Here is a 13,666-nt window from a genome sequence, read left to right on the forward strand (position 1 = left end):
CTTGTGGAGCGTCGGCACCACAGATTACAACACGTCCTCTTCTCTCTGATCCGCATCAGAACAACGAGAAGTTCTCTGGCTTTTCTTCCTGCTGCACTGACTGCAGTTTGTGTTTCTCAGAAGTCTCTCGAAAAAAGTTAAATCTCAAGCATTGTTTAAAAAAACTAAAACAACACAGACAGCCGACAGAGATAAGAATCGTCCTTAAAAACATGGCGGCTCCAAAGACATTCATCACCAGGGTCCAACCATCAAGGGTTGTCTTATTTTGAAGGCGGTCCACGACACTTCAGGGGCCCGATCGGACCTCGTTTCCTCCACGACAGCAGTGTTTTAAAGTGCTCCAGTGTCGAAGGAGAAGGCTGCAGACGGCACCGCTAACGGGCTGCAACGTAGTCGTAATGTACGTCCACGAGAAGAGCTCGTTACTGCCGCTGACAGACTCAGATTATTGTGATTGTAAGTGGTGGAAAGAACCAACCTTTCTGGAAGTTACTGTGTCATGTGACTTGTTGAGGCGACGGTGTGAACAGTTCAGTGAAATGAATGTTTCTAAAATGAATTACTTTATTTGAATGTTGCGTTCCACTGACAGCAGACGGACTCGGAGCATCTCTCCTGCTCCGTGAGCACTTTGCTGGTGTGTGTTTTTACCTTGTGGAAGCTTCCGTGGAAGATCCTCTTCACCCGATCGTTGTCGAACGTGACTCTCTGGATCTCACCGCGCACGTCTTTGTTGTAGAAGGACAGCGTCTGGCTGGAGGCTGAGCAGGAGACAGGAAGAGATGTTACTCTCTGATCTTCAGCCGAGAGAGCCAGCCTCTCTTTACTTATTCAGAAACGTGGAAATCCTGCTGCAAACAAGCTCCTGAAAATAAGACCATGTGGTCATGCAAACAACAACATAGGAACAGCTGTCTTCATGTCTTGTTCACCAATAAAAAATAAGATATCAATAAGTTGACTTTAATTCTTTAAGTTTGCCAATTAAGTATTATTGGTGGAATATTATTGAATAGTGTAAACGTGGTGAGTGTAGTGATGTGTTGAGAGTATTACACAACAGTAATACGGCCACTCACACAACCACACAACTGCTACGCCTGTGGGTTTACTAACTCCTCCCAAATGTTGCTGTCGAGTCCTTCAGGGGTCTGAGGTGTGAATCCAGTTCAGTGCACTGAACATCAGCTGTCGCTCCCAGCTTTAAAGCAAAGGTCTGACATGACGTGAAATACATTTTCTGGAGCAGAAGACGTGACGCTACTCTCACATCTGTGCGTTAAAGCCAGTTAGCTTAGCTTAGCACAAAGACCAGCACAGGAAGAGACAGTTAGCGAATGATTCCCAATGAAAACGTCAAACGGCTGCTTGAACAACGCGGATCGTTCCTCTCTGTAGAGGAGCTGAACCTCGTTGCTCAAGAACCAGAGCGACCCGTCTCCGGAGGGTTCCCATCGAGCCCGGCAGAGAGCCCAGCTGACGGCCCGACACCAGAACCTCGAGGTAAAAAGAAGGCGGGAGTCCATGAACGGACACAGCTGCTCCTCGTCCACACACACACACACACACACACACACACACAGAGAACAGAAGGGGGGGGGGGTATTTACGGTCCAGGGTGACGCCGGTCTCTGGCTTGTGGTCTTTGTTTGAGACCTGCCAGATGTCGAAGGCCTCGCTGGGCGAGTCGGCCAGCAGGCGGATCATCATGATGATGGTGAAGGAGTGAGGAAGACCGTCGGGATGGATCTCTCTGTTCAGGAGACACGAACACACGACGGGTTAGAACTAAACATCTCCGGTCCAGAGAGGCTTCACGCTACTTGTGCATCTCAGTACATGAACGCATTACTCACTCATCAATCAGTACTTTAGTCGATCCAGCCGATCGCTTTACTTCAGTAAGGGTTTCAACGCTGGACTTTCACTTGCCGTGGAGTATTTCCACGGTATTGTGTTCGTACTTTTACTGCAGTAAAGGGTCAGAATACTTCCTCCACCTCTAAACCGAACATATAAACTCACTTAGAATGACGTGTGTCTACTTCTACAAGAGTCAAAGGATTGTCATCAATGTTTCCACCACTGGCTCTTCACATATTTATATATCGGGATGTTTCTCACGATGTCACGACACATATTGGAAGGTCAGACTTTGGTGAAGAGTCAGACCTCGAGCTGTTGTTCTGCCCGGTAACAGTCGAGTTTGCACTCGGCGGCCTGACGGAGGCTTCAGGCCGGAGGTCGTGACCTCGCGGAGCCTCGTGAATCCACCGACCTGGTTTGTAAAGAGAAGGAGCTCAAACAGCATCGTTCAAACGTGTCTTTTTATGAGCACCGCGTCTTATTCCTGTTGCTCTGAAGAGAATAAAAGCTCAGCGGGGACGTGATCATTTCATCAGGGTCTACTTCCTGTCTTAGGTTGTCTTGCTGTGTTGCGCTCTGTGAAAGCACTTTGTTGTTGTTATTATCTTTGTTAGCCGGTTAGCTTAGCGTGACTGTCCAGGCTAGCGGTTGTTCAACGAGCATCAAACAGGAGCTCGGTCATGAAGAGACCTCTTTAAGGGGCTTGATGCTCTCAGCAGTGGCTGTTTCTCTGGTGGATGTGTTGATGGTGTGAGACCAGAGATACGTGTCCTTCTTTAGACGTTCATGTTTCCACAGCGGCTGAACAGATTTCTACCATTCAAACCGTCACACATGCTTCAGGACTCACGCTGTTGGCTGAGTGAGGAAGGCGTCCTTGTGGAGCCTGTAGGCCGTGAAGCTGTTGAAGGAGCCCGCCTCCATCGAGACACCTTTAACGTAACCGTAGGTCTTCTCCGTCAGGTTGAAGGCCTCGAGCATCCGGAAGCCTGAAACACAAGCGATCAGGACCGTTGTCTCTGGAGATCCGTCTAAGTCTCGCTCATTGGTGGATTTCAGCTTTGCACTCACCAGGTGAAGTGAATCCATTCAGGTAAATCAGGGGACACGCTGTGGAACAAGACGAGAGAACCACAAAATTCAGCTCCTGAAAACAGAACCGTCAGAATAAAAAACTCTGTTTTTGTTTCCGTAGGTTTGGTGCAAACTTACAGGACGTAGAGGTCTCGCAGATGAAGTTGATCAGGTTTTCTTTGATGGTGTCGAAAGCGTCGAAGTCGTCCACGACGAAGACGTGTCTGTCGCTGGGTTTGCTGCCGATCTCCTGCAGCTCCACGAAGTCCACGTCGGCAACGCCGATGGCGAAGACGCTGTAACCTGAAGACGGGACGTAGAAACGCGCTCAGAACGCCGTAAACCCGCTTTACTCCTACGTCACATAAGTCCTGCATCGCTATAGCAACAGAGCCGTCACGGGGAGGACAGGGAACTCAGACACGAGTGTTTTTGGTTGACGATCAGAGCAACGTTGTTTGTGGGGAAATTATAAATGAGACGTGAAGAAAAACAGTGATTTTGATGAAATGTCCCGATTTTAATCTTTGATTTGTTTTCTTTTCTTGACGGAAGTCACACATGATGTGTTCAAGTACCGCCAGAAAGATGAAGATCTGACAATGATGTCTTTAATGTGTTTAAAGCTTCAGGCTATGATTTAAAAACAATGATTAAACACAGTTTTGGGGTTGAGAGATTTTGTGGCACGTTGAGAGGCAACAGAGTCGTTTACTGCTCTGACTTCAGCCTCCAGTTCACCCGCATTCTGCCAAATGATCCGGATTGAGGGGAACCAAGCACACAGATCTGAACTAGTTTCAGCAATAAGCCGTTTGTCTTTCACAGAAAAGCAGCGTACAACAAGAAGCTGATAGCCGGTGTGCAGCCTGCTCTGTTTCTGTTCAGGTCACGAGAGACTCGGATGGAGTCACGAAGGAGCCGCCGCATCGTGCATCCTGCCGTTACCTGCGTGCTGCAGCTTGGCCGCCTTCGTCTTCACCTCGTCCTGAGAGCGTCCGTCGGTGATGACGACCACCACTTTGGGGACGTTCCTCCTCATTCCGTTCTCCACAGAAAAGGCCTTCTCATAGGTGTGCTTCAGCGCCACGCCTGTTCGACAGAGAGAGAGCGTCAGAGAACAACCTCCGGCTCGCCGGCGGGCCGTCTGTGTGCGGCGCGGTATCGGACCTGTCTTGGTGTTTCCTCCTCGGTAGCGGATGAGGTGAGAAGCAGACATGGCGACGCCTTTGTCTTGGTAAGCGTTCAGCCGGAACTCGGTCTTTGCTTCGTCGCTGTACTGCACGAACGACACCTGAAGACACAAAAGACCCTCAGATGCATCTCAAGAAGGTTGTCACACAACGCAGGTCCAATATAATCCTGTCAGCGTGGATGAACTCCAGACCTTACAGGAGGCATGAAGAAGGTCACGAGATGTACGGAAAGTTGGTCGAACGACATATACTGAGCTTCACGAGTGAACTAAAATAAAAACCATGTGTATGTGTTGCTCTGCAGCCACTGGATGGACACAAACCTGCATCCCAGAGGGGCCGATCACGTCGAAGGCGGCGATCATGCCGGAGACGAAGCTCCTGACTTTGGTGAAGCTCTCCTCCCCGATGCTCCAGGAGCCGTCGATCAGGAACACCACGTCGGCTTTGGCTCCTTTGCAAACTGAGGCGAGGAAAGAAGACAGCGGTCGGTTACGGAGATTTACAAAGACAAAGACACAGAGAGCTTCTCCTCCTTCCAAAGGGCGGCTGACGAGGAGCACGTGCGGCGGCTAAAAATTCACCACAAACACAACAAGGAGGCCACGAGGCCTCACGGAGGAGTCTCCAATCAGAGCCGAGCTGGAAGGAAAAGACCGGATCCAGTCAGAACTCGGAGGATCCACGTTGGACCTGCAGCTTCTGCATGTGGTGAATTAGTATCACGTTGTTTCAGGAGGAAACTCACTCATTCTACTGTTGGATGTGCTGCAGCTGAGCTGTTTGTTTCAGACTATGATGCGATACGTTCATGAAGAACTTCTCCTTCCACGGAGACACAAACAACAACAGTGTTGAAAGACAGCTGGACTACAAAGAACTAACGAGAACTTTAACTTCAGTTGGACTTGACAGGCGAAGGCTTCTGGGTGCCTGGAGACACTTACTTGCCCACGCTGGGGGGACGGTGGGCGGGGGGCTCGGGGTCGGCGGCAGCGTTGGAGCCGGAGTTGGCTTCACCACTACGAGAAACAGAAAAGCAGCATGTTTGTAATAAATACAGGACAACTAATAAACATGTCGTGTGATGAGGTCATCGTTCTTGGACCGCTGCTGTGAGGTGATGTCACTCTCTGGTTGCGTAACGCTTCGGATCTCAGACACGGTGCTGGTTACTGCAGTCGTCTTTGCTTTTGTAAGTTTAAGCTTCACAACAACACAAACATGTGTCTCAGGTGCGATGAAGCCACAACATGAGTATCGATGGTGTGTCTGTAAACACGACTGTGTTCCGCTGCAAACGTTTCCTCTCCGCTTCTTTGAGAAGCGTCTTCAGAGTGACGCGATGGCACAGAAGAACTCACGGGTCCTCTCCTTGGCGCTGACTCCCGGACCCTCCAGGTTGGGGGTCTGAACGAACACGGTGGCGGTGTACAGGGCGTCTGGAGAAAGTCCGTCGAAGCAGTACTGAGGAAGACCGGCGGGGATGGTGATCTCATGCGGTCCTTTACTGGAGGCTGCAGGAGGAAGAGGACATCGTCATTCCACCAATCAGAGGAAGAACTGCGTCATTCCTCTGATGCACTCTATCTTAAAGACGTCTTGCATTACGTGCAGCACATCTGTCGTGTTAAACACTCATTTTCAGAATATTCAAACCACTCTCGCAGACGCTCCACTCCCTCTTCCACGCTGTTCATCTTTGGGAGAACCTTGTTTGATTTATATTCGGGGTTTTTAATTACGGCAGGAACTTCATATTCTGATAAACACGTTGATTAGCTAGCTTGCTACTGACACAGTGTGTGTGTGTGTGTGTGTATTAAAGACGTCAACAGGACGTCAGTGGATCGTTTATTGTTCATTTGAACCTCTCTGGGACTCATCAGTCGGACTGATTACCCCTCAAAGGGAACACGTTGTGAGGCAGACGAGCTCCAGCCTTCCTGCTGGAGGGATGAAGAGTGAGAGTTCCAGCCTCGTTAACCACACCCACCGTCGTTCGGCTCTGATTCATCACCAGAGACGAATACAAGTGGTGAAAACCCAGATATTCCTTCATTACATGCATCTCCAGGGGTACGACAGCATCAACGATGATCACCAATGACTCAAGGATGACTTCCCCTGGTGCTCACATCTCCGGCTTTCAGAAGGAACTCAAAATGTTGCCAAACTTTTTCAAATGACGTCGAAGAACTTCTATTTTAAAAATGGAAAATCCATATCGGACACAAATGATGTGTCTGGAGCGGATGTTTAAAGATTCATAAAGATTCATAAGTAACAATCAATACAAAATAAACACGTATAAACTCAACTTACTTAACGTACTTCATCAGGAAAAAGAGCTCAGACACATGACTGTGTTCCTGTCGGACGTTGCTCATCTTATGAAACTGATTCATGAAGTTCTCGGGGCCTTTAAGTCGTTTCTGACTGCTTCTCTCGTCTGATTTGCTGTGAAACACTTTTCTGACTTTTATTTTGAAGAAAGCAGGATAATCAGGTGAAGATGACATCACTTGTGTCCATCACGCAGAGAAACAGTATGTTTGTAAAGCTGTACTTTCTGTTTTGTTGCTAACGGAGGAAAACATGAAAAGATCACTTAAAGCTGCAGAAAGTCCTCGAAGGCACTCGTCTTGAGAACGCTGACATGTGCACGTCTGAGCAGCGAAGCGCTGACGCTGAGCTTTCCTCCGGACAAACAAAGAAAGCGTGTTTACGGGCGAGCAAGCTGCTCTGCGGTGCTCCGACCTTCAGTCCGCTGACGCAATGCGCTCAGAACGAGCTCTGTAACGTCAACAAGTTGTGATGGAAAAATACGAAGGCTGAAATATTTGGGATGCTTCTTAAAATGTGGCAGCAGCCGGTTCTCCTTTCAAACGGCTTTTAAACGACGGAGGGAACATCGGCGGAGAGCCGGAGCGCCGCCGGATGAGTTTCTGGTTCCGGCTCTCATCTGGCCCACGCAGCAGAGCCTTCATTTGTTCTGGCAGCCGTCACAGCGTCCCCGCCGGCTAACGACTACCAATGACTACCATGTTTAAAGACGGACGCTCCCTTTCCCTGGTTCTGTTAACCGCCAACACGTCTCTCTCGCCGCGCAGACACAGAACCAGATGGGACTCAAAGACCCCGGCGCCACTGAAGACGACGAACTCTTCACACGCAATTAAAAAGATCGGCGGTCGGGACGCTGCCAGTCCACGCCGACACTTGCATCCTGCTCGGGTAATAATCACGGAGGAGGAGGAGGAGGAGGAGGAGGAGGAGGAGAAAGAGGAGGAGAAGGAGGAAAAGGAGGAGGAGAAGGAGGAAGATTAGGAGAAAGAGGAGGAGAAGGAGGAAAAGGAGGAGGAGGAAGAGGAGGAGGAGGAGAAGGAAGGAGGAGGAAGAGGAGGAAAAGGAGGAGGAAAAGGAGGAGGAGAAGGAAGGAGGAGGAGGAAGAGGAGGAGGAAGAGGAGGAGGTAAACAGTCGAGCTGACAGCTAAAGTCTGTGAAGTGTCCGTCTGCAGAGGTGACCTCATCTGGAGATCGAACATCTGCTGGGAGTTCATGTTACCACATGCATCAGCTCAGACGAGTCACATCGGATCAGGATCAGGATCAGGATCAGGATCAGGATCAGGATCAGGAGTGTTAAAGTGGATCAGGTGGCGGTGTCAGTTTGACATTTGTCGTCAGTTTATTAAGGACTTATTTACTTATTTACGACATAAATAAAGACGATATAAATAAAGACGATATAAATAAAGACGATATAAATAAAGACGATATAAATACAGACGATATAAATAAAGACGATATAAATACAGACGATATAAATAAAGACGATATAAATAAAGACGAAATAAATGAAGACGATATAAATAAAGACGACATAAATATAGACGATATAAATAAAGACGGTATAAATAAAGACGACATAAATAAAGACGATATAAATAAAGACAACATAAATAAAGACGATATAAATAAAGATGATATGAATAAAGACGATATAAATAAAGACGATATAAATAAAGACGACATAAATAAAGACGATATGAATAAAGACGATATAAATACAGACGATATAAATAAAGACGATATAAATAAAGACGATATAAATAAAGATGATATAAATAAAGACGATATAAATAAAGACGATATGAATAAAGACGATATAAATACAGACGATATAAATAAAGACGATATAAATACAGACGATATAAATAAAGACGATATAAATAAAGACGATATAAATAAAGATGATATAAATACAGACGATATAAATAAAGACGATATGAATAAAGACGATATAAATACAGACGATATAAATAAAGACGATATAAATACAGACGATATAAATAAATACGATATAAATAAAGACGATAAATAAAGACGATATAAATAAAGACGATATAAATAAAGACGATATAAATAAAGATGATATAAATAAAGACGATATAAATAAAGATGATATAAATAAAGACGATATAAATAAAGATATAAATAAAGACGATATAAATAAAGACGATATATTAAGATGATATAAATACAGACGATATAAATAAAGATGATATAAATAAAGACGATATAAATAAAGACGATATATTAAGATGATATAAATACAGATGATATAAATAAAGACGATATAAATAAAGACGATATATTAAGATGATATAAATAAAGACGGCGTTGGTTCCAGTGTTTGGCTAAAGGATCATTTTATTCTGTCGTTCTTTGGCCATCAAACCAGAATTTAATCACAAAACATGAAACATTTGTTGTTCTGGATTTCATCAAGTGAAAATGTCAGAAGCATTTCGTGGTTGCAGCTTCTCAAAGTCAGCATCTCCAGCTGTGAAATGTCTGTTCATTGATATTCATGTTTCATGGTAATAAACTGAACACAGTGACTTTGAGAAGAACAACTAGCTGTGACCAGCCGGTGGAGCTTATGTCCACATCCTGCCACTTCATCATTTTATACTTTTACACATTCGTGGGAAAATATTCATAATTAGCACATGAATTCTTGAGTTATGGCCAAATACGTGTTTTGCGAGGTCCCCGTGACCTTTGACCACCAAGATCTGAAATCAGTTGACTGAGTCCAAGTGGACTTTTGTGCCAAAGTTGGAAGAGATTCTCTCCAAGCGCTCCTAAGACATCCCATGCTGAACTCAAGCAGCTGACGGTGTGGAGCAGACTTACGGTCCACGGGGCGGAGCTTGATCCGGTACGACGTGGCCGCCCGGTGAGAAGTCCACTTGATGCAGAACTTGTCGTGGTCGGCGTCGTAGGTCTCAATGTTGGTCACGTTCAGGTACACTGCAGAGGACGTACAGTCACATTCACATGGGCTCTCTGACTGCAGACCGCTGACTCAGCACTAAAAGAGCTTTCAGGAGAAGGTCAGCAGGTTAAAACGGACTCTTGAAGGTTTTCCACTTTCATCGCCTCGAGTCAAGTTCAACGTTTGATGTTTGTCTGTTTCATATCCTCGTCTTCATGCGACAGCTTTGTGGTTTTCTGCCAAAGTCATGAATTTACAAAAGACTCTTTAGATTTGTTTCACTCTATATTTTAAGCAGAAGAAGACTTTTAGTCATCGTGGAGACCTCTGTGGACTACAACTCCCATGATCCCAAGCGGCTTCACCGCGTCACCTGTTGTACTTTTGATTGACAGTGGCAGAAAACGACATGTCATGCATCTAAGTGTTTTTACAATCGACAGTAAGTCACGTCATCGCTGCCACAGATCAACTGTTTAACAGCCGGCGGCGGAGAGGAGGGCGGGACTCGTCTCGTGACAGCGCGACTCTTTCCCACACACTTCCCGTACGTACGTGTCGTTCCCTGGCCGGGCAGCGGTCCGCTCACGCCGCCGACGTACTGAGCCACCACTTTCAGATCGTAGGTGGTTCCAGGCAGCAGGTTGTGCAGCGTGTACGAGGTCACGTCGCCCACGAAGAAGTCCGTGGGCTGGTTAGTGCCTGGAAAGACAACAAAGACGAAAACAAAAGACATCACGGTGTCCATCTTCAAGAACATCAAAGAGACCAATCACAAGTCACTGGGAAGCTTTTTGCAGCTGGTGACTCGAGTTCATTCAGTCTGAGGGAAACAATCCCAACTCAAGGGCCACTTACTCGCTTTCTCCCCGGAGAAACAAACCGTCTTTAATTTCAGGCTTGAAGCCAACACGGAGGAGAGAAGTCATCATTTTTAATCAGCTCCATTTTCTCTAATCGTTCCATTTTTATCCTCTTTCCCCAGCAGAACCAGCGCGTATATGCAGGTTTTTAAACCCACGAACAACAAGCGATGCCGCTCGTTGCACTGGCCTTTCGGGTTTTGTTCTTACTTCAAACTCTGGACCCAGAGCTGGTGATCACAGGAACAATGGAAACAGTTTGAATGAAGTGTGTTTCACGAGGATCAGCGAGGTGAAACTACTGGTTCTGTCTGTGGAGTTGACTCTGGGCTTCCAAAACATGTTGAAATGAATCAATCTGCAACCAACATGTGCTTCACATGAAAGGGTTAAACAGCCAAATCATCAGTTCACGGGATCCTAAAGACGAGCTGGTGAACTGTGTTGTGTTGGTCTCACCTGCAGGAGCGTAGATGAGTCTGTATCCCTGGACCGGAGCTCCCACCGGGTCCCAGGCCACCCTGAACCTGGTGTACCACTCGTCGGAGACTCGGAGGTTCCTGGGACTCAGCATCCCCACTGAGACACAGAGGAGGCAACGCGTCAACAACACCTGATGTTTACGCGTTACGTGACGGGAGGCAAAGTGAAGCAGCCTCCAGCCTGCTTCAGAACATCGTCTTGGAGAAGATGTTCTGAAGCAGGCTGGAGGCTGCTTTTTCCTTTTAGATTGAAACTGGAGCTTCTCCAGTCGTTCCTAAAAGCCGCTGACCGTGTGGTCAAAGTGCGGCTGCCTCACCTGTGCGTCCGTTTCCATTGAGGGACCCTGCGGGACCCTCGGCGTAGATGGCCTCCACGGTGATGTTGTACGGGGTGTCGGGCAGCAGGTTCTGCAGCATGGCGTTGTTTCTGTTCCCTGGAACCACAGTCTGAGGACGAGAACACGGCACAGAGTCAGAGGGTTCCACACGCAGAACAACGCACGCGTTGCGTTTGGTTTCTCCTCCGACGTCGCAGCGCTCCTCACTCGGCTCTCGCGGCCGTTTTTATATTTTGAGTAATTAAGATTCTAAATAAAGAACACTTTGCCTCACAAGACTTCCTGTAGCTCTTTGTCAGTTGAATCAATTTGCACATTGCATTAATAAACGGTGATCGGTTCCTCGGTCTGGAGGAATCCTTTCATCGCCGTCGCTCCGCTGCGGTTCGCTGACTCATCAGAACAGGCGGAGCACAGCTGGGCCGCTCCAGCTCCTCATGCAGGAACATTAAGAAGGTTATTACGTGTTTGTTGAACAGAGCCTGTAATTAGTCTCACTGATCTGTGATTTACTAGCTGGACGGGTCGAGGGAGTCCTGAGATGTGACTTCACTGCATAGTTTGGATGGAACATCACGGAGAGTTTGTCCAGAGTAATAAAGTGATGAATCTCTCTTTACGGCTCGAGCGGATTAAACAAGCTTCAGATGTTTCATTGTCTGAACAAATATCCGTCTACTTCTAAAGTTCTCTTTCATTTCAGTTCGACCGCACTTCAAATCAAACAGCCGACCCTCTGACCTCTGACCTCCTCAGACTCCTCGTAGACTTTGTTGGTGTTTTGCAGGAAGGTGCTCCTCGGGGCCGGTGGCTCTATCTCCACCGTTCCACTGTCACGTAATGTTGATGCTGCACGGCGGACTTACAAACTCGGTGATGGGGTCTCCGGTCATGGGGGCGTAGGCGATCCTGTACTGCCTCACGGGTCCCTCTGCGTGGTCCCAGCCGGCGGTGAGGCTGCTGGTGGTGGCGTCAAACACACGCATGTTCCTGGGACCGGCACGCGGCACTGAGGCACACACACACACACACACAACGTGCTGGATGACGACACACTGGCATTTAATCTCAGCTTTAGAAAGATGTTACTTTACCATGTAGACAAAACCATCCACTGACAGACTACAGGTGCAGAAAGGATCAAGAAAAAGTCTCTTTATGTCAAAATAAAACTATAAATGGACCCGTCTTTGAAATAAAACCACATTTTATGGACCACAGAGGCATCATTCTCACCAAATCGCTCTCATTTTTGTTATCAGATATAAATGAATTTATCCTGGTGAAGCTTGACGACGACATGAAAAGCTCGATTTTGAAATACTCAGTTTTGCAAACTGTTCTTCGTGGTAGTTTGTTTGTTTTACTGTGTGTTTAATGTAAGTCATGTGACCGGTTCTGAAGAGTCTGCATCATGACGTCATGTGTTTAGAGGAGCTGTGGCGTCTCTTGACGTGTGTGATGCGTGTGTGAAGCTCAGCATGAGGCAGTGGACATGAACGCCGTCACATTGAGGGATCGCCGCCGTCGCTCTTACGTGTTCTGCCGTCGTCTCTGACCGGCGATCCCTCTCCGTCGGCATACAGCGCCGCCACGCTCACTGAGTAGGGCGTGTCTGGGATCAGGTTGTCCAGGAAGGCGTTGTTGACGTTCCCTGGAACCAGGACCTTTGTGGAGTAGACAGCAGAGGATCAAACATTATATATACACAACAGACATCATCACGATTCAAATGAGCCTCTTCGTGCATGACACAGAGCGCTGGCAGTGATAATGTACATAATGAGCTCACTGCTCGTCCAGCTCTCAGAGAAGCATTCTGCTGCCAGAGCTTCTTTCCCTGGAACACTAACAGAAGGCCTGGGAGGTCAGGCGGCGAAACGCATCATTCGTCCGGTAAGTGGACCGACGGGTCAACAGCTTCTCAGAGGAAGCGGCGGAGAGAGCGGCGGCTGGCAGGTGTTCGACGTGAGGCCGTCTCCTGGCGCTGGGATCATCACGCCGTTCACCCCTTTGTGAAGTGCATCTGCTGGGTTTGAACTCCAGTCCACCCTCACCCAGAGACGCTTTTGTTTTGGTTAAAGCAAATATCTCAGCAGGGTTTTGGATCCAAAGCTTCTGGCACACGGGGACCATGACAACGGGTTCCTCTGCGATGGTCGAGATCCCACAACTGGACGCGAACGTACGCCTGCTGGCCGGTCAACCGTGAGGCCAACGCATCGGCCGGTGTCCTGTTAGAGCACGATGGATTACGCTGGGCCGGAGGTGCCGTCATACGTCACTTCCTGACGGCGGAGCTGCTCTCGGGGTTCACACGGAGCTCACTGGTCCAGGTCACTCTCAGTGAGAGGAGCCTCATAATCCCACTGCTTCTGGCTGACGAATGAGCTTTTAAGAGCGTTGTGTTTACTGCGTTCAATCGCCGACTTGAATGATACATTCAGACGCTGTTCATCTCATTTCTTCTAATGTTTGCTCATGAAGAAAATAGGGAAGTTCCTCTCAATGGTGGTCTGTAGTTGTGCTCATGAGGCTCCATGATTAATTATGATGA

At 47.6% G+C, this 13,666-nt stretch overlaps 1 protein-coding gene across 2 annotated transcripts in view; it reads right to left on the reverse strand.

Moving 5' to 3' along the window:
• The window catches only part of col12a1b (collagen, type XII, alpha 1b), an 85,033-nt gene that overhangs the window by 16,695 nt on the left and 54,672 nt on the right, over window positions 1–13,666 (reverse strand). For both annotated transcript variants that reach the window (XM_079290749.1, XM_079290750.1), the window contains exons 40-55: window positions 12,647–12,776; window positions 11,976–12,118; window positions 11,089–11,218; window positions 10,749–10,868; window positions 9,982–10,128; window positions 9,345–9,461; window positions 5,504–5,656; window positions 5,087–5,161; window positions 4,463–4,602; window positions 4,114–4,237; window positions 3,892–4,035; window positions 3,082–3,246; window positions 2,941–2,979; window positions 2,720–2,858; window positions 1,614–1,756; window positions 655–764 (exon numbers count right to left, since the gene is read on the reverse strand). In XM_079290749.1, coding sequence (XP_079146875.1) covers window positions 655–764; window positions 1,614–1,756; window positions 2,720–2,858; window positions 2,941–2,979; window positions 3,082–3,246; window positions 3,892–4,035; window positions 4,114–4,237; window positions 4,463–4,602; window positions 5,087–5,161; window positions 5,504–5,656; window positions 9,345–9,461; window positions 9,982–10,128; window positions 10,749–10,868; window positions 11,089–11,218; window positions 11,976–12,118; window positions 12,647–12,776 — 2,019 coding nt within the window. The remainder of the gene's footprint in view (window positions 1–654; window positions 765–1,613; window positions 1,757–2,719; window positions 2,859–2,940; window positions 2,980–3,081; window positions 3,247–3,891; window positions 4,036–4,113; window positions 4,238–4,462; window positions 4,603–5,086; window positions 5,162–5,503; window positions 5,657–9,344; window positions 9,462–9,981; window positions 10,129–10,748; window positions 10,869–11,088; window positions 11,219–11,975; window positions 12,119–12,646; window positions 12,777–13,666) is intronic.

This window comes from Melanostigma gelatinosum, assembly GCF_949748355.1.
Source record: "Melanostigma gelatinosum genome assembly, chromosome: 19".
NCBI classification, from domain to species: Eukaryota; Metazoa; Chordata; class Actinopteri; order Perciformes; family Zoarcidae; genus Melanostigma; species Melanostigma gelatinosum.